At 40.2% G+C, this 25,413-nt stretch overlaps 1 protein-coding gene across 7 annotated transcripts in view; it reads right to left on the bottom strand.

The window, feature by feature from the left end:
* MYH10 (myosin heavy chain 10) overlaps positions 1 to 25,413 on the bottom strand; it is a 134,233-nt gene that overhangs the window by 52,800 nt on the left and 56,020 nt on the right. For all 7 annotated transcript variants that reach the window (XM_067717129.1, XM_067717130.1, XM_067717134.1 and 4 more), the window contains 7 exons: positions 24,723 to 24,815; positions 11,650 to 11,713; positions 9,832 to 9,930; positions 8,263 to 8,406; positions 7,921 to 8,016; positions 3,628 to 3,746; positions 2,842 to 2,994 (listed from right to left, as the gene is read on the bottom strand). In XM_067717129.1, coding sequence (XP_067573230.1) covers positions 2,842 to 2,994; positions 3,628 to 3,746; positions 7,921 to 8,016; positions 8,263 to 8,406; positions 9,832 to 9,930; positions 11,650 to 11,713; positions 24,723 to 24,815 — 768 coding nt within the window. The remainder of the gene's footprint in view (positions 1 to 2,841; positions 2,995 to 3,627; positions 3,747 to 7,920; positions 8,017 to 8,262; positions 8,407 to 9,831; positions 9,931 to 11,649; positions 11,714 to 24,722; positions 24,816 to 25,413) is intronic.

The raw sequence follows: 25,413 nt of genomic DNA, 5'->3' as shown, positions 1-25,413 counted from the left end.
CTTAGAACAAGGTCACGCTAGGAGGGCCAGGGCAGAGTCTGCCGTGTTCAACGCCGTATTTCTAGTGACCCACATCAACACCTGCAGACCGCCCGATGGTGCTCGGTTACGCTTATGTGAATGGATTTTGCTCTGCCTTAAGATCATGAGATCTTAGTGCTCCATTTAGCCTGAGCTACTACATGTGATGGTATTTTTCTTTAATGGATTTCTACTTGTCTTCATATTTAAGCTACCAACTGTATTTTAAAATAATCGATTTTTAAATTGGTAACACATGGTATAAAATTAGAAATGTACAGAGAGTTGCACTGAGAAGTCTCACTCCAGTCACCCACTTGCTCTCCTGTAAGCAACCACTGTCACCTATTTCTTGTGATCCTTCCAGAAATAGTCTGTGCACTCATAAATGTGTGTGACCCTGATTTTTAAAAAAACTTAACGCATCTTGGAGTCTGTAATATAATGCCACCTCATTCTTTATAATGGGTGCATAGATCTCTATTGCATGAATATATATAATTAATCAACCCAATCTCCTACGGTGAGCATACATCTCCTAACAGTGGACATTTTCCATTCTTTTCCGTGACAAATAACACTCACTAAACAATCCTGCATTTTTAGCGTCTAAAACGTTTTCCTTTTTTTTTTTACTGTCTGTGTATATTCGTATGTCAAAACCATACAGCTTTATAATTTTTTATCTCTTAATATCCTCTTTTCATTTCTTTTTCAGAATTTTACTGTCTATACTTTAATTAACTTATTTTTCAAATTAGTTTTAGAAGCAGGTTGCCTAGTCCTCCTCTACCCCTTGAAATAGGTTTTAAACAAGTACGTTCACTTTAAAGATAAATTTGGGGGAATTCCCTGGTGGCACAGTGGTTAAGAATCGGCCTGCCAATGCAGGGGACACGGGTTCAAGCCCTGGTCTGGGAAGATCCCACATGCTGCAGAGCAACTAAGCCCATGCGCCACAACTACTGAGCCCGCGTGCCACAACTACTGAAGCCCGTGTGCCTAGAGTCCGTGCTCCACAACAGGAGAAGCCACCGCAATGAGAAGCCTGTGCACCGCAACAAAGAGTAAGTAGCCCCTGGTCACTGCAACTAGAGAAAGCCCAAGCACAGCAACAAAGACCCAATGCAGCCAAAAATAAATAGATAAATAAATAAGATAAAATCTATGCTCTTCTTTCTTGATGTTAAAAACATATTTAAAAAAAAAGATGAATTTGGGGAAGATTTACACCTTTACAATGCTGAATTTTCTCACCCAAGAACAAGCTATATTTTTACATTTCTTTAAGTCTTTCATTTTTTCACAGTTGCACTGTAAAGTTGTCAACTAAATCTTGCCCATTTCTTCTTAGGTATTTCATCTGTTCTTGTTGGCAGCTGGAAGTGGGGGTCTCTCCTTTCACTGTATCTTCTGATTGTTTATATACAGGAAGGCAACAGACATGCAATTTGCACGCAGCCACCTTTCATGGTTTTTTCAGTTATTCACAAATCAATACATATTAAAGCAATCTTGGGGCTTCCCTGGTGGTGCAGTGGTTAAGAATCTGCCTGCCAAGGCAGGGGACACGGGTTCGGGCCCTGGTCCGGGAAGATCCCACATGCCGCGGAGCAACTAAGCCCGTGCGCCACAACTACTGAGCCTGAGCTCTAGAGCCCTCGAGCCACAACTACTGAAGCCCGCTCACCTAGAGCCCGTGGCTCCACAACAAAAGAAGCCACTGTAATGGGAAGCCTGTGCACCACAACAAAGAGGGGCCCCCGCTCGCCGCAACTAAAGAAAGCCGGCGCACAGCAACGAAGAACCGACGCAGCCAAAAATAAATAAATTAAAAAACAAAAAACATATTAAAGCAATCTTTTATAGTGGCAGTGGCAGTTTGGGGGATAAAACTGCTTATACCAGTAATAGTTCAGATTTTATGAGGACAGACTTATATGGTCCAAAGGGGTTCATTTTAAAATAGGACAATTCAGTATCCAACTGGTCAAAGCAGCACACTGATCCCAAGAAGTATTTAATTCAGTATTTGTGCCTTGCTATATAGTGTCTATCAAAGGAGAGATAAAGATACACATTTTTAGGAGACCAAAATTTTATCAACGTTTAGCAAAACCACAGCAGGTATGTGACGACACACCTTTGATGGATTGATGGTGAGTGTTTGGAGAAATCTAGTCAGATTAGTAGTGAAATACATTGAGGTGCACCACCAAATCCTGTGGGTGTATCTTCAGAACAGAGTCCACTATGTTTCCTCATCTCTTGATCTCACACAGCTGCTCCTGACTCCCGCTCAAGCCAGTGCCATCTGGCCGCCAGGCTACGGCAACGCCATCCTCCACTGGCTCCCTGCTTCTGCTTTTCTACCTCCCACTCCATGTCTCCAGCTCCTCTGCCCCTCTGGTCAGCTACATCTAGTCCCACTGGCTTTCTAGCAGTTTCTCACATCTGACAAATTCTCTCCCATACAGGACCACTGGACCTACTCTCATTATGCTGGGGCTTCTTCCTGAGGCCGGGGGCTTCTCGTGCTCCACTCTTACTGCTGCAGACACATCTTCCACAGTGGGCCCCCGCAAATTCCTTCTATCACAGCGCCCCCCCTCACTTCATTATCCAAAATTCTGAGAATTTTGGGTTTCTGTCACTCAATGTTTGACTCTCTACTATCAATAGAATGGCAGGGACTGTACCTACTTATCTACCATCATATCCCTGGTGGCTGGCACTGCAGCTGGTACAGAGGGAGCCTTAAGTGTTATTTGTTAAAAGAGTACACAGAAGGAAGGAAAAGCAGGAGGGAGAAAGATATACCTCAAAAATCTCAAATCCAGCGATATCCAGGATTCCAATGAAAGACGCCCCTTGCCGTTTGGTCCTATCCAGGGCTTTATTGATGCGGTGTACGAGCCAGCGGAAGAGCCGTTCATAGGTAGCTTTTGCCAAAGCTTCTACTGCAAAATCTGCCTGTAATTAGACAACATCAACCTTTTATTCCAGAAATAATCTCAACAAAACACTAACAGCTGTTTGATGGAGGGAGTTTAATGAGCTACAGCGCCCCCAAAACCCTAAAAGAGCACTGACTGCTTAATCCTCTCTGAATTTTATACATCAACAGAGGGTATTAGTACAATTAAATGTACACTGGAGATAATCAATGTAGGAAATGGATGGAGATGCCCAGTAAAAATAAACTCTTCCCTCTGCCCCTGGGGTTCTAGGCAGCGCATCTGCCCAGAGTCCACCAGGAAACGGGTGAATCTGACGCCTGCATTCTTGGCGCTGTCTCCCCTCCCCCCAACAGGGACAAGGGAGCAAGCAGGGCACCCCCCCTGTTGGGCAGGACCCTGAGGTACATGCCCTGGGGAACATGTATGATCCATCTACCTGGGGAAAACTCACGGTGATATTTCAGATTTCCTTTTTTTTTACAAGTCACCTCTAAAAACGTTCTGAGAGAAGGTACTCAATTAGTACCAAGAAACATCCATATAATAGAGGTTCTGCTGATTCGGTTTGTTACATGCCCATCAGAAGGTCTAATGGCCACGGTCATCATTCAAACAAAAGTGTGACAGCAACTGACGTGAAACTTACTTGTTCTTTGGTCTGTGCTTTCTGCACGTAGTCTCGGCCGACCTTGATCCGGGGGGTGAGAATAGCCCGAGTGAACTCCATCACATTCATGCCCAGAAGATGGCAGAGTTTCTGGGCAACTAGAGGGTAAAAGGTCTCCTAAATACTAGGCTTCTACTTATGATTTAGTCACAATATATTCAGTCAACACTGGAAACACCTGAGTAGTTATCAAATTGTATTAAGAAATTAAATATAAGGCATAAGGTTGGGCAAGTTTTAGGTCTGATGACAACTACCGTCCTCCTTTCAAATGAATAATGCTCATCCTTAGGCTATATAAGAGAAGATGAGTCAGCAATGACTTATTCTGGGTAACTTAATGCAAGTTACTAAGTCTTAGAACCCATGGATAATGCACAGAATGAGAAAAACGGTGTTTAAAATAGTTTAAATCATGTTACCAAGACAACTAATCATGCCCATACAGTGATCCTAATAATATCCTAGTAGGCAAGAAACCTAAAGGTTATTAAAATTATTTGATTCCTCGGCTAAAAAGCTGCTAATTTTGTTACTGTTGATTCTCACCAGCATTAGGGAACCCACCTCAGCAGAAGTTCACTGTCTAATGTCACTAAGGTCCAACAAGTGTTCCAATCATTACAATAAATGTTTAAGTGTTAAAATAACAATAAAATTCTATAAGGGTAAGTACATTTTAAATCACGTTAGAAGCATAACCAAGTTCCTTCTCAAAGACGCACTGCGTCCTACCCCGCTGTGATCCAGGTGAACTGTTGGCAACCTAGCAGCTCCCTGGGTGGGCAGGGCAGGCCGTGCCTCAGCGAGCACTTCCTTTGCTTTGTGACTCTTCTCGCCAGCTTTTACCAGCTGCCCTCCTCAACCCCTACGTCCTGTCTCCTTTTAGTTAACCTACACGTGTGTGCTCGTGTGCACGTATTGAATGGGAAGTTGAAAAACACAAAGAAGCAAAAGGAAATTGCCTACACTCTCGTGCTTCATCACGATAAACATCATTTTAGCAGCGAAAAAATAGACTTTAGAGTGTGGGTATACCTTGGCTTACTTTCCTCTACCAGGAAAACAAGTTCCCTTATAATTGCATCACATTTTCTACTTCTAAGCCTTATTATCCTCTTATTTGCCATTTATGCTTTTTTAAAAAGAGTCATATTCAATCTAAAAGGTAGTAATTTGCCAATATCGCTCTGAAGGCAACTCCAGGGAGGCGCACGTAAATGTTTCAGCATCACTGGAAACGGAACCATTCACCCTGATTGCACCCCGTGGTCATTTTACATGTGCCTCCGGCCTCTGTTCTCCTGCAGAGAGGTGGTTAGATCTGGCAGTCTTTTTTTGGTTTTGGTTTTTGTTTTTGAAGCAGCAATAATGACCCTAATTTCCCAGCTCTCGCTTGGTCTGTTTGTGATTGTTTTTTCAGATTCTATCTAGTTTCAAACTGCCTTATAGCCGAAGCCCAATAATCAAAACGTGCTCTTCCTTTTGGTTCATTACTATGTTTGTGATAAATTTCTGTGATTAAATGTATCTTTTTCTTTTGAATTTGTGGTGCTCTGGTACTACTGGTTAACAGCTATTTGCTATATTTACCTTATTCATGGGGCGGGGAGTGGATAAGGAGGAATGCGCTGTACAGATTCACATGTTTAATAAAGATAATTTTACTTTTAGTACTACAGACAATAGTAGAGAATAAGTCTTTTTTAAGAAATGCCACTTTGGTACCAACATGTAAAAATGCCATGGGAAATTAACGTATAACAACATATTAATAACCTGATGAAATACGCCAGTCACAAAAGACAAATACTGAATGATTCCACTTCTACGAGGTGCCTAGACTAGTCAAATTCATAGAAACAAACTAGAATGGTGGTTGCCAGGGGCTGGGGGAGGGGGAAATGGGGAGTTGTTTTAGAGTTTAAGTTTGCAAGATGAATTCTGGAGACGGATCGCATAATGATGCGAAGATACATTACTGAACTGTACGCTTTAAAAATGGTCAAAATAAATTTTGCTATGTGTAATTTTATCACAATTAAAAAAATTTTAAATATTGATAACCTGAAAAACTCTGTAAGAGAAAGAAATATCACCAATACTAAAAGAAGTCCAAGTGTGTATATGCTCACTTCAGGCCCTTATTTTTTGATCCTGAGTCAAGCATCAGACTAAAATATTTACAAATGAAATATCTGGGACTTGCTTTGAAATAATCCAGAAAAGCGGAAGTGAGAGGTGGTATGAATGAAACACAACAGGCCGTGAGCTGGTGACTGTCTACGGCAGGTGACGACAATGCGGGGCGTTCTCTACACTCTTCTCTCTCCTATTACATGTTTAAATTTTACTGTAATTAAAAAGTACAAACTCTTAACACACTGCAACACAGCAAGTGTTAATTAACCACCACGACCTAATATAGGTAATAATTTGAGAAAAATTATTTATAGAGTTGTAATTTTTTAAAGCTTCTCATACAATTAGAAAGAGATTTATTTTACTTTCATTACTGGTGATGTAGTGAACAGCAATGAAGCAATGACACTGGAGCCATTTTAGTTGTTTTTTTTTTTTTTTTAAAAACAGTCGTTCTGTAAATGAAGCAGGAAAAAAGGAAAAAGGAGGGAAGGATGGAAAGAAAGAAAAATAAAGTTAGAAAGAGATAAAGGAAAGAAGAAAGAAGAAAAGAAAGAAGGAAAAGAATAGAGAAAAAACAAAAAGAGAGGGAAAGCCTTGCCATTATGAGACATTTCCAGATTTTCAGGGAAATTTTCAAATGCCATAGTCCATAAAATTGTATGAAAAAGTAACAAATCAAGGGCATTAAAAAAACAAGGAAAACAAAATCAACCATTATAAGCTAAAAGTTATCTTAAAATAACAAGTAGAGGACTTCCCTGGTGGCGCATTGGTCAAGAATCTGCCTGCCAATGCGGGGGACACGGGTTCGAGCCCTGGTCCAGAAAGATCCCACATGCTGCGAAGCAACTAAGCCTGTGTGCCACAACTACGGAGACTGCACTCTAGAGCCCGTGAGCCACAACTACTGAGCCCACGTGCCACAACTACTGAAGCCTGTGCGCCTAGAGCCCGTGCTCCACAACAAGAGAAGCCACTGCAAGGAGAAGCCCTCACACCACAATGAAGAGCAGCCCCCGCTCGCTGCAACTAGAGAAAGCCTGTGTGCAGCAACGAAGACCCAACGCAGTCAAATAAATAAATAAATATTTTTTAAAGGTTAAAAAAAATAACAAGTAGGAAACCTATCACATTATATTTTAAAAAGTAGAAACACACTTGGCTGCCTTGTCTTTCAGAAGGGTGACCTGATTCTCTTCTACCTCTAGGTCAAGATTTCCAAGCAAACTTACACTAATACATTTCTTGTTCTAAATCTTAAACTGCTCGATTTTAAGTCTTACTTAACCACGTGAAAGCTACATGGAAGAAGCTGGCCCAAATGTCAGTCAAGATACTTTGACTGAATGATCTACTTCGTGATCCTGGAAATCTAAAGATTTAGGACGAGGCGCAGAAGCTTTGTCAGGAAATGGTGGTGATGAGGCATCAGGAGACGGACAGGTCCCTTAAAAGGGTTACACAGAACTAAATTCATATTGGTTACAACAAAGAAGGCTGATTTCCAGGGCAGAGACTGTGATGCGTGTCAGCCTTCACTGGCCACGGTGGATCCTGTGAGGCAGGACAACGTCCTCGGGTGATCAAGCATTGGAGTCAATACACTGATTCCTCGGTTTTCCTTTTGTCTCCAGACCTTCAGAAGCAGACCCCACAAGGCTTGCAAACATTTTATGGTTCACAAACTTCTGTCCTTGACCAGTGTGAATTTCAATCCATTTTCGATATTTAAAAGCTTGAAGATTTCATATTAAAATCTAGGTTTCCAGCTTTCTTTGAAAAGTCAATTCTAGTTGGCAGCCCTGGGCCTATACTGCTGCCAAGGAGAAAACTGGCTATAGAACCTGGCAGCTGCAGCTCCGTTTCAGGTGAGCCCTGTGGTCTCTGCAGCCTGTGCCCCCTTCCACCCCCCGGTCCTAACGCCCCATGGCTATGGCAGAGTCTCCACTGCCGCGTCTCACCCTGCACCCCATTCTCTTCCCTCCTTTATGGAATCAGAGTGACCCTTGCTCCTAGGCACGTGGAGTCTCATAGGAAACACTTCAGGAGGACTTTTATGCTTACGTTGTAACATGTTTTTGGAGAACACAACAGACCACGGAAATAAAATCAGTATTCATCAATTACCTGTATTCTCCGGCATGGAAGCTTGATCAGTGTTTCGCTCCTTTTTGAAAGAAATATTTCCGAACTGTAGCACTGAAGATACCACCTTAAGCATTGCTTTATGTTGATATAAAAAGAATTAATTAAGATATTGCATATAAATGTAGCAGACATATTCTAACTTATTTTGTGCTAAAAATTAGCTATACAAAATTTTTCAGGAAGACAAATCTCAGGATTTCATAAAATTACAGGCAGTTCCCATTAGCTTCTCAATCATTTTCTAGTTCAGGTAATTTACCCCCAATTTATAAGTCTTATGAAAATTGAGCATCAGAATCTTATGAGAGAAATCACACATACACAGAATCTCTTCGTGGGAGAAGCCCATTATATGCATTGCTTCCATCGTCTCTTGAAAGTTATCTTTGTCTTGCTGTCCCGGAATAGGAATATAGCCATTGGAGAGAAATCTGTAGTTATTAAATCCTTCAAGGAGCAAATCAGCTGAAAGAAAACGTAACAGAATACAACGTAAGAGTCAGCAACAGACTCAAGCACATCCCCACCTTCCAACTGCACCCACACGGCAGAAGAACATGCAACCCATCACCACCACGTACTTCTTCTTTCTTTATATGCTCATGTTAAATACACAGACATAAGACAGTTTTCCATTATCTGTACAACGATGATGTAAACAACAAACATCTAAACAGGGGCCTTGGGGAACAGCGGTTTGTATAATATTATATTTGAAATCAGAAAGCTGGGGTATGATAATCTTCCAGATAACGCAGCTTGATTTTCAGATTTAAATATTTTAGGCATCTTTTGAGGGAAAGCTTTCAAACCCATATCCTATGTTCCTATATTAGCAAGGAGTTTATAGCAAACACTATGAGGTCAATGTGAAGACTGCACATGGGCTTAGATAAAGACTTGGGTATGGAAGGTGAATATGGACCAGGCAAAATGCTGAGCCCAGACAATGCCTTGAAACTGTTTCTCCAAGTCAGTCTGTTTAGTGGTACATTGCCTCTGAGAGTGATGTCTGACACAGTAATAGTCTGACAGGGTATTATAACGGACACTCCCACTGACTCTACGCTTCAGGGTCCATGAGTTAGAGAGAACTCAACCGACTCCTTCAAGAGATGTGTTCTTAAGAGCAGAAGGACGTTCTCAGGAGCACTCAGAATAGTAAAACAGGTCGTTATCCCTTCAGTAGATGTTATCACGTGCTCCTAGCTTTCTGTGTAACTGGCTCTGCCGCAGAGGATTTCTCCCGATCGCCCCCATCCCTTAATTCTCATTTACATCACATTGAGCTTCTACTGGGTATCGCTTGCTTGCGAGAAGCAGCACGGACTTTGAAACTCAGAAGAAACTGGAAAGTTGTGTACCTTCTCCTCTCCCTCCTGACCCAGCAAAACTCTGACCCAGAACAGAATTTACTTTTTACCCTGTCCAACCCTAAACTTGTGATTCACAAAATAAATCAATAAAAATCCGCACAGGTTCTTTCTAGTACTACTGGAAGCATAACGCATATTCGGTTGTAAATCTAGGAATACACATGTTTATTCAAGTTAATTTTATTAAGTAAATTTATTTTCTCTTACTTTTGTATTTATAAACTTTGAAATGGAATGTGTATAAAGACACATCATTTGTCTTCTAATTTAAAATTATTTTAAAAGAAAAGAAACAAAAGTACAAAAGATAATATAACACCACCCCTATGCTTGCCACTTAAAGTACTGATCCCATGGCTTGGAAGTTCAACATCATTTTCGTAATTTAACCAGCTAGGATTCTGGTGTATGTGTATAAATCTGTTTCCCAAAACTGTTCTTTCTCAAAAAAAATTTTTAATATTAAAAAAGATACTCAACTGAATATAAAATAGTAAAGAACTTTGTAACTTACACTTCAGATGTTCTCCTGCTCCAGATAACAATTGGTAAAAGATATGAAAAGTACGTTCATCTTTTGCTTGACGAACAGCACGAGATTTTTCCAGAAGGTCTGAGCAAAGGAGGTTAAGGGTGACACTGAAGGCAGGAAAAGCCTTTTAACATCAGAATTACTATCACAACTTCACAAATAAGGAAACCAAGGCACAAAGAAATTACTCAAAATAACACAGCTGGGGCTTCCCTGGTGGAGCAGTGGTTAAGAGTCTGCCTGCCAACGCAGGGGACACAGGTTCAATCCCTGGTCCAGGAAGATCCCACGTACCGCGGAGCAACTAAGCCCATGCGCCACAACTACTAAGCCTGTGCTCTAGAGCCCATGAGCCACAACTACTGAAGCCCGTGCGCCTAGAGCCCGTGCTCTGCAGCAAGAGAAGCCACCGCAATGAGAAGCCCACACACCGCAACGAGGAGTTGCCCCCGCTCACCGCAACTAGAGAAAGCCCACGCGCAGCAACGAAGACCCAACGCAGCCAAAAATAAACAAATAAACAAACAAATAAATAATAAAAATGCAAAGCATTGTATGTAGAAAAACTTAAAAAAAAAAACACCAGCTAATAAGTGGTAGAGGTACAAATCAAAACTTTGTTGAACTCCAAAATACATGTGCGTAACTCCTGTCCTACCCCTTTGAGGCCCCCACTCAGCGCCTGCACGTCATAACACCGCGCCTCCGCCTGGGTAGCAGGACGCACATCTGGGGCCTGCTTGGGTTCTCTGTCCACGGGGCCTTGATGCTCCCAGCGTGTCTCTGGGTTGAAAGCCACACTGGACTCTCAGAGTCTCAGTTTCACTGCTTTGGGAGAGGACTGCCTCCTCGGAAGTAAACCTTCCCAGGGGCCACCAAAGTGAATTATGTGTGTACCATACAGCCTGATTTTAAATCAGACTATCCCAAACACATCCTCCACATCCGGCGAAAAGTACACTCACATGAACGATGCTCCCCGGTATGGAGAAACCCTAGCTCCGTTCGCCTGTCATTTTCAAGTGCTGCCTGTGTTTTCTGGCTCTGAGCATACTTAGAGACGCAAAACACAGTTCTGAATTAACAGGAGAAGTTTGATTCATCCCTCACCTGAGGGATAGAAGCAGTGTATTTCTATCACTAAAGAGTAGTTAACAAGTATCAGAGTATTGTCACCTGTATCTTTCCTAACTGGCACATCATCATTCAGAATCATTTCTAATTTATTATCTCTTAAATCAAATCAATTCTTTATATACCTATCATTCTTCAAGGCCATTCTATGCATGCGACATTTCTTAAGACTAGTCTGTGTATTTGACTTTTTTTGCCTCTAGTTTTAGTCTGCTTAACACTAACTGAAACTACTTCAGCTCTGTACATCCGTAAGGTTTGTTTTGATGGGACATGCTCATCCCACTAGTGTCAGAAGTAGATGGTAAAAAATGGGCTAACACAGCAGTAACTGAAGATGTTTTCAACATATCGGTATTCACCTAAACGTCCTTACAGCACACAAACACTTCCTGGGTCGATGTACAGGTACCCTCACCTCAGTGGGACTCTCCACTCCCCCAGGCATGTGACCAGATCATGACCTGGTGTTAAAAACAAACAACAACAAAATACCACTTTGGAGTTCATATTCTGAAGTTGAAGGTATTTGAACAAGTCACAATCTCTCTGGGCTAAAGTTTTATCATCTGGATAATGAGAGAGGTACCACAGAGGGTTGCCACGAGGCCACAGGAAAATTAAATCATTCTCTATTTTGAATAATGTGATTATGAAAAAGGATACATGTTTCAATGTTGGCCCCAACGATATAGCCAGTTACGTCAAAGTTGATCCGAATAAACTTGCCCTGAAAATAAATCACAAAGAGAAAACTGAAAATAAATTAAGGACACAGGAGATCTGACACTATAATAAAACAATAAGCCAAAGTACCCTGTCATGTATCCCTGAATTGCTTACAAAAGCGGATCTTACATATTGCCCCAAATAAAAAGCCTCAATAAATTTTAAAATGTAGGGTTAGGATAGGTTACTCTCCTTGACATAATAAAAATGAAACCCTAACCATTTAGAACTTTTTAAAAGCTCTTCTAAATGATCTGAAAGATTTTAATAGCTTTAAAGGAACACTATGCCCAGCCCTATAACGCTAGACTTGAAAAAAAGTAAATAATATAGATGACTTCCTAAGAAAACAGAAATCCATTCAGGAAAACAACAAGAGAAAACTTGAACCGACCATAATCATAGAAAATAATAAAATATAATTACTCCTTTAAAAATGATGGATTGGTCTTAAATAGTTTTGCAAATTCCTAGGGAATATTTGATTGCTTTACTACATAACTGTTTCAGGGAAACAAAAAACAGCGATTCTTTCATAATTCATTTTATAAAGTTGTCATAACACTGAATACCCAAACTGGTAAAGAGATCATAAAAAAGGGAAAGCAATATAAAAGCAAATATCTTACTTATAAATACTGATATAAAAGGCCAAATTAAATACTTTGCAAAATAAAGGAACATAATAATGATAAAAAATTCCAGGACTGCTAAGGACTGATACTGGTAAACATACTACTGTTATTCAGCAAATGAAAAGGCAAGGGATTGGAAGGCTTTCTTTATAGAAGTGGACAGGCAGATTCTAAAATTTAAGGGAAATGAAAAAGATCTAGCAAAGTCACAACAATTCTGAGAAAGAGGACCAGAGCTTGAGGACGTGCACTACTGGATTTCAAGAAGCTATAAAATTACGACACTGTGGTATTGATTAAAGGACAGAGATACAGAACAATGGAGCAGAGTCCAGAAATAGACCACGCACATTCGGTCAGTTCATCTTTGACAAAGGTGCCGAGGTAATTTAACAGGGAAAGGACCAGTCTTTTCAACAAGTGGTGCTTGAAAAATATGCAAAATGAAACAAAAAGAACCTAGACCCTTACCCCACACCATATACAAAAATTAACTCAAAATAGATCACGGGGCTTCCCTGGTGGCACAGTGGTTGAGAATCTGCCTGCCAGTGCAGGGGACACGGGTTCGAGCCCTGGTCCGGGAAGATCCCACATGCCAGGGAGCAGCTAAGCTCTTCATTTCTACACCGTCCACTTCCTTCCAATCACTTTCATATACAATTCTGCCTTCAGCATTTGTCCCTTTACAAACCATACTGCATAAATGCTGATCCACAAACATTACACAAGATGAAAGAACACTGTCACATGGCCGTTTAGTAAAACCAGCGGTCCAGATTCTTATTACAAAATTCTGAGTTAGGAAATCCTTCCTGTTGAATGACTAACTGGATGCCAATGACACATTTCCTTTTTGTCTTTAGAAATAGATTGTTCTTGAGTTTGAGAAAATTCAAGGCTATACCATTTGAAGACTCAACCTGAGACTTACAGAACCAATTTCACTGTCATCAGAGTCTACAACGCTGCCTGTCTCTTTGCATTCATCTTCGGATTCATCTAATATTTGTGAAATGTGTTCCTCTGTCACTTTACTGCTCTTTGTCATTAAGGTGAAAACTTCTGATTTTTTCAATTATGTTCACTGAAATCTAAAATCAGACTACAAAAATACTATCTGTAGCATTCTTTCATACCTTCTTGAAAGATAATGCAATTCTTTGGGCAATACAATAAGCAAACAAAAGGATGACGCAACAGTCACTGTTACAGCCTCCTTCTAGGCAATTCCATTAGTCTTATTACTTTAGTCTTTTTTTAAAATAAATAAATAAATTTATTTATTTATTGGCTGCATTGGGTCTTCATTGCTGCGCACGGGCTTTCTCTAGTTGCGGCGAGCGGGGTTTACTCTTTGTTGCGGTGCCTGGGCTTCTCATGGCGGTAGCTTCTCTTGCTGCGGAGCACGGGCTCTAGGCGCGCCCGTGGGCTCAGTAGTTGTGGCACGTGGGCTCAGTAGTTGTGGCACACAGGCTTAGCTGCTCCGCTGCATGTGGGATCTTCCTGGACCAGGGCTCGAACCCGTGTCCCCTGTGTTGGCAGGTGGATTCTTAACCACTGTGCCACCAGGGAAGCCCCTATTTTTAGTCTTTTTAAACACTGTTGGGAATAACTGATGAATAATGATGAATCAATTCCAAGGATGATGAAATAGCAAAATGTTACAAAATACAGAAAAAAATAGGATCACTAAAACCCTTAATTTTTCTTAGATTTATAAAATGGCCCAAAGGACTCATATGGTAATTATGAGAGAAAATGAGTTTTATGGTATTTTTAAAATAAGTCATATTTGTTCTTGTTTTGTGGAAGACCCTTAAGAAACAATAAAGTTCAAAACTATCAGTCCTTACAAATCATTAGAACTGCTCAAAAAAAACCCTCAAAAACTAAAATCAGGTCCTGATGTTATAATGAGGATTAAAATTCTTTACAAATTTTAAACAGCTGTATCATCTATACACTATTTCATTAATAAAAAATTACTATTTTAAGAGAGAGTAGTCAAGACAATGTTATTACTTCAAAGCTGCAAAGATTACACTGCCAACACAACTGCTCGGATACTTTTTCAAACTCCTCACTTTAACCCTGCAGAAAGGTTAATCAAAATCATATCATATCACCTAATTCTTACTGAATATTTCACTTAAAAATTCATTATATAGTAATACAAAGGTTCAGCTTTCAATAACTTGTCTAATTTATTATGTATTTATCTACATGCTGTTTAAGCTTTCAACTTCTTATACTATTTCCTATTCCCTTTTCTTTACCACTCTACATTAGAAGTTCAAAATTCATTAAACAAAAGAAATTCTTTATTTGGGCAAAAGGACAAAGTTATCACTGGTAATGTTGAACTCTAATAACTTTAAAATTTTAAACTGAACACTATCCATTTTATATTTGGTGAACTTATTTTTCCTTTACTTCATGAGAAAATATAAACTAAAAAAGGAAGTTAGATTCAAAGGAGAAAAAAAAACAAACTAAAATTTTTTAGTTCTTCTGAACTAAAAACATGGGCTTCTGAACAGGTAACCTAAAAAGAAATGTGCCCAAATAATTTAGACATGTGATCACTTACCTGGATAAACAAAGTCACCAACATACAACATCTAATTTGCTCATCCGTTCCCTAGCCAAATCGGTTCCCTTTCCTTTTTATAATTGGCATCCGCAGTTGCTCTAACCATTACAGCTAGTGCCAGAGAAATATCTTTTGGCTAAAGGAAAAGCGCCAGGCAAAAAACTAATGAAAAAAGAGGATGGAATGAGAAAGCCTACATGTGGGAGAAGGCAGAGTGGACTGGGGGTGTCCCTCTGGCCCTGTCCTGACCCCAAAAGAAACCAGTAACTCTGAAAACAACCTACTCAGTAACTAATAAATCTTGGTTCTATTTTTAAAACATTTTAACAAAACAAAAAAACCTTATAAAGTTGAAAATTATCAACTCTCTATGATATGATACTCATGTTCAGCTATTTTACGAGATCTACCCAAGTATCGATACTTTGACAAGAGAAAAAAGCAAAATTTCTGAACCAAAAGGAAATACTTTACTGAATATCCCCCAAATGGTCTAGGATTTAAATATTCCCCTTAATGTTGAACATCCTGGCAAATTAGGTAAGAGGCAGGCCAGGGGATGTGAAATCACTTCAGTGTTAGTCTTGGGGTGGGGTCAGGGGAGAAAATAAAATATATAGGTTGAAAAGCTTTTCTGTCACATACATAATAAATACTCTTTCAGAATTAACGTTTTTATTAACATACAAATCTAAAGTGGAAAAGAAGCAGAGTTGTACTTTTAAATGGGTTGGGTCCTCTCATCTTTTAGACATGATGTGAAGAAACTTGTGGTGAAGATGCCCACACTGTATTTGATTCCCATATAGGTCAGATTATGGTACTCAGAATATTCAACCAGGATTTCGCCAATAAAAACAAAAACAAAGGAAAAGCAAAAAAAAAGGACAAGTACATTATGTGTTAATGATAGAGGATGCATTTTGATGCCAGGCACATTGCTTCCCAATCCAAGGACAACTAAGACAGCATGTTACTGCAAGAGTCTGAACAGCAAAGATGGCCAGAATCCTCTCTCTTATGTAAAACAGAAACTAAAGAATTTCACTCAAAAGATGCAATAGGACAACCTGGATATTTTGACAGTCAAGAAAATAAGAAGAAAATTATCTTACTTAAAGAATTTTATGCCTTCTGAATAGACATTGGCTTTCTGGAACTTTTTCGGTGGGTGGTTAAGACGTATCCATAGTTATTAAATCTAGAGTGTTAGCAACTTACTGCAGGGACAATGCAGGTTTGTTTCATGCTCTGAAAATACTTTCCCCCTTCCTAATTTGGTATTTAAAGTTGTCATAAGATCTGTAATTTACCTGAAAACATGTTAGTATAGATAGCGTGCTATGGATGTGTATTAGTTTGCTCCAGGAAATATCTCCACTCTGGAAGCAGCTATTTGCCCTAAATGGGAAAACCCATTCGGGAAGTAATTAGTTAGGATTTAATCCCAAGGCCAGATGGCTACTGTAAATGCTTCAACTATCTTAATCTCCAGATTACACCAGAAGCTTTGTTAATTAGTAAAATGAGTTTTCTTGTGAACTAAGTGGCCCTGTTACTTAGTGTAACGGATGTTAAGAAATTCCTGGGGAAAAATGAGTGACATTAATAGCCATGGACTGATTGGAAATACACAGATGTCCGCCAGCCAGTCTGGTGTGGGCCGGGTGTCAAGGCTGCAGCGAGCCCCAGGGGCTGCAGGGTTGGGAGGGCAGCCGTGGATCTGGAGGATGGGAGTTGCGTGGTGCAGACCACGTTCTGTGTCTGATACTGTCACATTTGCCTCGGTAAATCTTTACAGAAAGGCTCAGTGAGACAACACAAGACAGAGCAGCAACTGTGTTCAATTTACCCACAAAATTGATTCTGGTGCCTGCTCGGATAATACACGTGAGGGCGCAGAATTCTGACTCACTTTCATTGTAACCTGGTAGCCAAGGGGTAAGGAGGCACCTGGAGGCTTTATCTAGCTTCAAAAATTAGAGGCTAATTAGCTACCACAAGGTACGTAAAACGGAATTGCCAAATTGGCTTAAATCTTTGCAAAGGAAAAAAAAAATAGAAGAAATAAAGGAAAAGATTTGTGCAGATATGGTAAGTGATCCCTACTAAAACTTTCTAAGATGAGATGTATCTGCTGATACGATCATTTTGAAACTGAACCCCATTTCTAAAGTTTCATTACAAGACGTTCATTTTACATAAATCTCCTCCATCTGGAACGCATTTCACTTGTCCATAAACAGAGAGCTGGACTCATTGTGAACGGTTATTTTCATAAGGGCAATGCTCTCCTAAAGAATCCCCTTCAGTACAAACCATGAGCTAGTCACCTTTGAAAGAAAAGATATTCTTCAGGAAAGTACTTGTCTATATCAGATCAAAGAAATGGAAACAAGTGGATTCTAAAATTTACAGAGTTTATAGTTTCTAATATTTTCACTGCAGGCATGTGGCTTGTAAGTAATGACCACATGGAATTCCACCGTACACACAACTCATCTTTGAACGTCACGTCACTCTTTCGGTCTGACGTCCAACCCCAATCCCAGCCCCAACCCCAGGCTGGCCTGGCTGTGGGGCCAGCAGCTCCCAGGCACCTTCTGCCCACACTTCTAAAACTGGGGCATACACACTATGGAAAACAGGGTGGAGGTTCCTTAAAAAGGTAAAAATAGTTACTGTATGATCCAGCACTCCCACTCCTGGGTATATATATGGAAAAGACGAAAACTCTAGTTTGAAAAGATACGTGCACCCCAATGTTCACAGCAGCCCTATTTACAGTAGCTAAGACAAGGAAGCAACCTAAGTGTCCAGCAACATATGAATGAATAAAAAGATGTGGTACATATGGATACAACAGGATACTACTCATCCATAAAAAAGAACGAAACATTGCCATTTGCAGCAACATGGATGGACCCAGAGATTATCATACTGAGCGAAGTAAGTCAGAGAGAGAAAGACACATTACACGATGTTGCTTATATGTGGAACTAAAAAATAATACAAATGAATTTATTTACAAAACAGAAACAGATTCACAGACATAGAAAACAAACTTACAGTTACCAAAAGGGAAGGGTGGGGAGGGATAAATTAGGAGTATGGGACTAACAGATACACACTACTACATATAAAACAGATAAGCAACAAGGATTTACTGTATAGCACAGGGAATAATATTCAATATCTTGTAATAATCTACAATGGAAAAGAATATGAAAAAAATGTGTAACTGAATCACTTTGCTGTACACCTGAAACTAACATGATATTGTAAATCAACTATGCTTCAATTTAAAAAAAAAACCAAAAAACTGGGGCATGCATATTCTCAGAGCCTGGCACATGCAACACTCCCTGAGCTCAACTGTACATGATGGCATGTCATCAAAAACACATTAAAGGTTAAAACTCAACTGAAGGTGAGCTCTGTGAGGCTGCAGACCTTTGCTTTGTGCACTGATATATTCCCAGGGCATAGAAGAGTGTCAAGTGCTTAGTAGGTAACCACACTGTAACAATGGATTCCATAAATACATATACCTACTATGTACTTACACGTGGGAGGCAGAGGCAACTAAGGATCCAGAGAGCAAGGTGGATGGGGTCCCTACCGCCAGAGATCTTACATGCTAGCAGGAGAGAGATCACAGATGAGCAGAGTGCCAACTACAGACTGCTACAAGGGAAATCAGCAGGACACTGGGATAGAGGATATAGAGGAAACCTCCTCAGACCAGGTTTGAGACGAACAAGGAGTTTAAGGAAGGGAGAAGGAAAAACGTGGACAGATGTGAAATACGTCCTGGAGGTGGAACCACAAAATTCACTCCTGGCTTGGACATGGGCCGTGAGAAAAAGGCTCAATCAGGGATGATTCCTAGGTATTTTGTTTTTCTAGGTTTTGTTGTTTTTATTTTAAGTTTAAGCAACTGGGTGACTTGATGGTACCATTTACTGATGTCAGACTTAAAAAAAGAAATTTTGAACGAAGAAAACAAGTTCCATTTGTTAATTCAGGAAATCCATTAGACATCCAGTGGAGATAACAAGTAAGCAGCACAGTGCCTGGCAAAGAATAGGTGCGTAACAGTTAACTGAAATGCACAACAAAAAATCTAAATTAATAAAATTTAATTTAAAAATGAGTCTACACTGGCTACTCTCTAACCCCCTGAGAAACAGTGTTGGCAACACCCACAGGAAACTGCTAAAGGGTGTTTTAACTGAACATGAGTCAGTCAACGGAATTAATTACTTCACTATTCTTTATGGACCTGCTAAAATCAAGTTCTTTTTGTATTGTGCAGTTAATGCCTTATGATAATAGTAGCTAGCTACTAAACTCTTTAAAAAAATACTGTACGCATCAATATAAAGTTGACTTTCTAAGAATTAAAGCCCAAAGTCAATATTAAAGATACGTTTGTTTCTTGGTTGAATGAATAGCTAAGAATACTGCCTTAATCAAAAATCTTTTCTAAACAGATTAGCTTTTATACTACAAAGCTACAGTAATCAAGACAGTATGGTACTGGCATAAAAACAGAAATATAGATCAATGGTACAGGACAGAAAGCCCAGAGATAAACCCATGCACCTATGGTCACCTAATCTATGACAAAGGAGGCAAGAATATACAATGGAGAAAAGACAGTCTCTTCAATAAGCGAGGCAGTGGAAAACCGAACAGCTACATGTAAAAGAATGAAATTAGAACACTCCCTTACACCATACACAAAAATAAACTCAAAATGGATTAAAGACCTAAATGTAACACCTGATACTGTAAAACTCTTAGAGGAAAACATAGGAAAAATACTCTTTGACATAAATCACAGCAAGATCTTTTTTGACCCACCTCCTAGAGTAATGGAAATAAAAACAAAAATAAACAAGTGGGACCTAATTAAACTTAAAAGCTTTTGCACAGCAAAGGAAAACATAAACAAGACAAAAAAACAACATTCAGAATGGGAGAAAATTTCGCAAATGAAGCAACTGACAAAGGATTGATCCCCAAAATATACAAAACAGCTCACGCAGCTCAATATCAAAAAAAACCCAAACCACCCCATCCAAAAATGGGCAGAAGACCTAAATAGACATTTCTCCAAAGAAGACATACAAATGGCCAAGAGGCACATGAAAAGATGCTCAACATCACTAATTACTAGAGAAATGCAAATCAAAACTAGAGTGAGGTATCACCTCATACCTGTCAAAATGGCCATCATCAAAAAATCTACAAACAGTAAATGCTGGAGAGGGTGTGGAGAAAAGGGAACCCTCTTGCACTGTTGGTGAAAATGTAAATTGATACAGACACTATGGAGAACAGTGTGGATGTTCATAAAAAAACTAAAAATAGGGCTTCCCTGGTGGCACAGTGGTTGAGAGTCCGCCTGCCGATGCAGGGGACACAGGTTCGTGCCCCGGTCCGGGAAGATCCCACATGCCGCGGAGCGGCTGGGCCCGTGAGCCATGGCCGCTGAGCCTGCGCATCTGGAGCCTGTGCTCCACAACGGGAGAGGCCACAACAGTGAGAGGCCTGCATATCGCAAAAAAAAAAAAAACAACTAAAAATAGAACTACCATATGAATGAAATTAGAACACTCCCTAACACCATACACAAAAATAAACTCAAAATGGATTAAAGACCTAAATGTAAGGCCAGACACTATAAAACTCTTAGGGGAAAACATAGGCAGAACATTATGACATAAATCACAGCAAGATCCTATTTGACCCACCTCCTAGAAAAATGGAAATAAAAACAAAAATAAACAAATGGGACCTAATGAAACTTAAAAGCTTTTGCACAGCAAAGGAAAACATAAACAAGACGAAAAGACAACCCTCAGAATGGGAGAAAATATTTGCAAATGAAGCAACTGACAAAGGATTAATCTCCAAAATTTACAAGCAGCTCATGCAGCTCAGTATCAAAAAAACAAACAACCCAATCCAAAAATGGGCAGAAGACCTAAATAGACATTTCTCCAAAGAAGATATACAGATTGCCAACAAACACATGAAAGGATGCTCAACATCACTAACCATTAGAGAAATGCAAATCAAAACTACAGTGAGGTATCACCTCACACCTGTCAAAATGGCCATCATCAAAAAATCCACAAACAATAAATGCTGGAGAGGGTGTGGAGAAAAGGGAACCCTCTTGCACTGTTGGCGGGAATGTAAATTGATACAGCCACTATGGAGAACAGTATGGAGGTTCCTTAAAAGACTAAAAATAGAACTACTATATGACCCAGCAATCCCACTACTGGGCATATACCCTGAGAAAACCATAATTCAAAAAGACACATCCACTCCAATGATCATTGCAGCAGTATTTACAATAGCCAGGACATGGAAACAACTTAAGTGTCCATCAACAGAGGAGTGGATAAAGAAGATGTGGTACATATATACAATGGAATATTACTCAGCCATAAAAAGGAACGAAATTGGGTCATTTGTAGAGATGTGGTTGGTCCTAGAGTCTGTCACACAGCATGACGTAAGTCAGAAAGAGAAAAACAAATATCGTATATTAACGCATATATGTGGAGTCTAGAAAAATGGTACAGATGAACCTATTTGCAGGGCAGGAATAGAGACACAGACGCAGAGAACAGACATGTGGACACAGGGGCATAAGGGGAGGGGGGGACGAATTGGGAGATTAGGATTGACATATATACACTACCACGTGTAAAACAGATAGCTAGTGGGAACCTGCTGTACAGCACAGGGAGATCAGCCCAGTGCTCTGTGATGGCCTAGATGGGTGGGATGGGGGTGGAGGTGGGAGGGAGGTCCAAGAGGGATGGGATATATGTATGCCTATGGCTGATTCACTTCATCGTGCAGCGGGAACTAACACAGCGTTGTGAAGCAATTATACTCCAAAAAAAAAAAAAAGATTAGCTTTTACTATATTAGATTGAGCATACTTAATGATGATTATTCAGTAGTACAAGCACTTTGGAAGGTGGAACCTCAGCTGAATCAGGGTTTGTTGAGAATTCACACTGAATGGGTGATTCTTGCTAGAATCAATCTTGCTAGGAAACAATCTAAGAAATTCTTCCCACCAGTAGAATGTAAAAGAAGTTCCCACTAGAATTATTTTATCAGCCTTTGGAACAGGATGCGTCAATAACAAGCATTAAGGAGACTTAAGTATAGTAATTGCTCTGCAAATGAATTTCAAAAAGTGATCAGCTTAATTTAGACTACAAGTTAAAGGAACAAACTAGAGCAGAGTTTCTCAACCTCCATATAACTGACATTTGGGGATAATTCTGTTGTGGGGCCTGTCCTGTACATTGTAGGATGTTTAGCAACATCCCTGGCCTCCACCCACGAGACGTCAAACGTGGGATCCCCAGGGGACCCCAAATTGAGAACCAGCGATCTAGAGTAATGCAAATTATGGACTGTAACCTACATATGTCAATATGGAAATCTAATGATCTCTGGTAGCCAACTTCCAAGATGGCCTCAATAACCCCTACCTTCTGGTACTCGGGTCACCTGCTCTGGGGGATGCCGGCTGCCATGTCGTGAGCAAGCGTCATGTGGCAGAGAGGCCACTGAGGTGTGGAACTGAGGCTTCTTGCCAAAAGCTACCCAAGTAAGCTGGGAAGCTCCTCCAGCCTCAGCAGGCGTTCAGATGCCTCGGCGCTAGCCAATCACACAGTAATGACGACCTCACGGGAGACCACGGGCCAGAACCAGCACTCAGAAACGCTGAGACGATAAACGTTTTACGTCACTAGGTCTTCGGGGAATTTGTTACATAGCAACACGTCTGTCTGTCCCAAACACAAAAACCTCAGTAGTAACAGAATCACTACATTCTTTACCAAAGGACACACAGGACTGCTTAGTAGCAATTCATCTTTTCTAGGCAAAAATGAGACAAATGGGTACAAAAGTGTTTTTCTTGAATTTGAGTGTGGTTTGGGGGGGGTGGGCTAGAAATCAGAATAGATTGGTAACTTGATTTATGTGGTAAAAGAAAACATTTTCCACTAAGAAGTCCTTGAAAATCTTCACGGAGATTCACATACCAAAGCTGGTAGCTCACTGTGTCTCCCGTCCCAGGACACAGCCACTAAACACAGGGCTTTCAGGAGGAAGAATTCCAGATGTAATTGTGGCTCCAGCTCAGGGCTGACGGTCCACAGAATGATAGAAACTCACAAAGCAGCTCCGTTTCCCCAGAGCCAAAAGTCACGGCCATGCTTCCTACTGACATGGGCACATTTGTTATCCCACTTTGTACAGAAAAAGCTAGAATAATTACTAAATGAACTTGGATTAAGCAAATCTTCAGATTTTATCTTACTGGGAATAAACAATATTCCAAGCAAACAGTCCCATACTTCTTACATAACTTGGCTAAAGTCTCTTGCACTTAAACTACCTCTGAGGGTGTTACGGGCTGAATCGTCCCCCACCCCCAAATCCATATGTTGAAGTTCTAACCTCTAGTAGCTCAGAGCATGACTGTGTTTAAAGAAAGGGTCTTCACAGATGTAATTAAGCTAAAATGAGGTCACTAGGGTGGGCCGGATGCAATATGACTGGGGTCTTATGAGAGAAGAACGGACACAGACACATGCAGAGGGAAGAGCACGTGAATTCACAGGAGACGGCCGTCCACAAGCCAAGGAGAGAGGCCTCGGAAGAAACCAACCCTGCCAACACCTTGATCCCAGACTTCCTCCAACTGTGAGAAAATACATGTCTATTGTTTAAGCCACCCAGTCTGTGGTGCTCTGTTTTGGCGGCCCGGGCAAAGGCATACAGAGGGTTATCTAGCTACCTTTGTATTTCCTGGGTCCTCTGTGATCTGGTGGCATCTCCTAATCACAGAAACCACATCGTCAGGAGATTAACGTGCGGACCCAGAGTAAAGACTGTCACAGTGAACCCGATTTCCAGAAACTGCCCATCAAGGGACTGTTAGAATTGAAGTCTCTGATTCTGGCCTTCTTAACTTTAACCAAGACGTCTAATATCAGAGGAGGGAGGAAAAACATAGAATTAACTCGAATGACTTAAGTAGAAATAACAGAAGTTGAATGATTTGCTATTAAAGTGTCGACTCTAAGCAGCTGGAAAGGGGAGGGCCGTGTCCCGTAAGTCACACTGAGCCGGCTGTCACTCAGGATAACGTCCCCAGACTAGGCGTGCAAGCCGGTCGGGCTGAGGAAGTAAAGCTTTCAGCGAATTAAGGGAGTCGAACGGCTGAGAGGAAATTTTTGAGGAGACAAAATGTGAGGGACAAATTATTCTGAGGTCCACATCCCATAGAAATGGTAATGTACGAAAAGAACAATTTACCACATCCAATTCCAACTTCGCTTGTTGCGTGTTCACTGTGCCTGGTTCTGTGTTAAGTATTCAGCACGCATCTCATTTAATCTCCACGCCAACCTCATAATTACATATCATCCCCAATCAAACACGAAGAAATAAGTTCAGAGAGGTTATATAATTATACATCCACAGAATAATACATAACTATCTATAATAAACATATGATTAAAATTACTTTCCCATTTGTTTTGCTTTTTAAAATGTGACTACTAGGAAAATGTTAATTACACGTAACTTGCATTGTATTTCTGTTGGACAGCCCTGTTCCATACTACATCTGTTAGGAAGGAAAGTACTTGATTTGCTTAATCATGGTAGACATTCAACTAGAAGTCTGAGGAATGAAAAGTTTCTGGTGCTTTTAAACTTACAAAACGAGATGAGTTATCATTTTTCACAGTCTTTGCGTTTCCAAATGATTCCAGGATTGGATTTGCTTGCAAAAGCTGCCGTTCAAGTTCCCCCTAAAAGACATTACACACACACACACACACACACACACAAATAAAAGCAAATATATGTTAATCTAACATGTCTACTCCAGTCCTCAGGGAAAAAAAAAACAAAGCAAAACCAAACACTGCCTCTTTTGCTCAGTATTTTCATTTTATTTGCCATCCAGCAAACTTTGTTGTTGGCTTCTTACCTTGGTCTTATGGGCTCTGCTAAAGGAAAAAAATAGCACCTATCATGTGCTCACAAGGAGAAGAAAATGTCACATTGCACAGTGATGGTAAATTTAAGGACGGGGCACATAAATTAAGTGGAGAATTTTTAAAATAAAGCCAGCTGGTTTTCATGAAATGAAATTTAGCATGATACTTCAATTAAGGACATATTAATACTTATACTCCTGCTTATTTCTAGTTTGCCTCGTTCCAAAGATTTAAGGCAGCAAATTCTAATAATTTCCACTGTACTGGTAATAAGACTTGCCATTTTTCCAAGGGTTTCACATAACATCTTAATGATGTAGACAGGGCAATGTCCTCATCTCCGGTTTCAGAGACGACAAAGATGGCGATGCTACTGAATTCTTGCACGTATTTAAAAAGCTAAGTG

This window comes from Pseudorca crassidens, chromosome 19 (assembly GCF_039906515.1).
Source record: "Pseudorca crassidens isolate mPseCra1 chromosome 19, mPseCra1.hap1, whole genome shotgun sequence".
Lineage (NCBI taxonomy): Eukaryota > Metazoa > Chordata > Mammalia > Artiodactyla > Delphinidae > Pseudorca > Pseudorca crassidens.
Note: the sequence above shows the minus strand (reverse complement) of the source record. Positions and strands in the feature narration are given on the sequence as shown.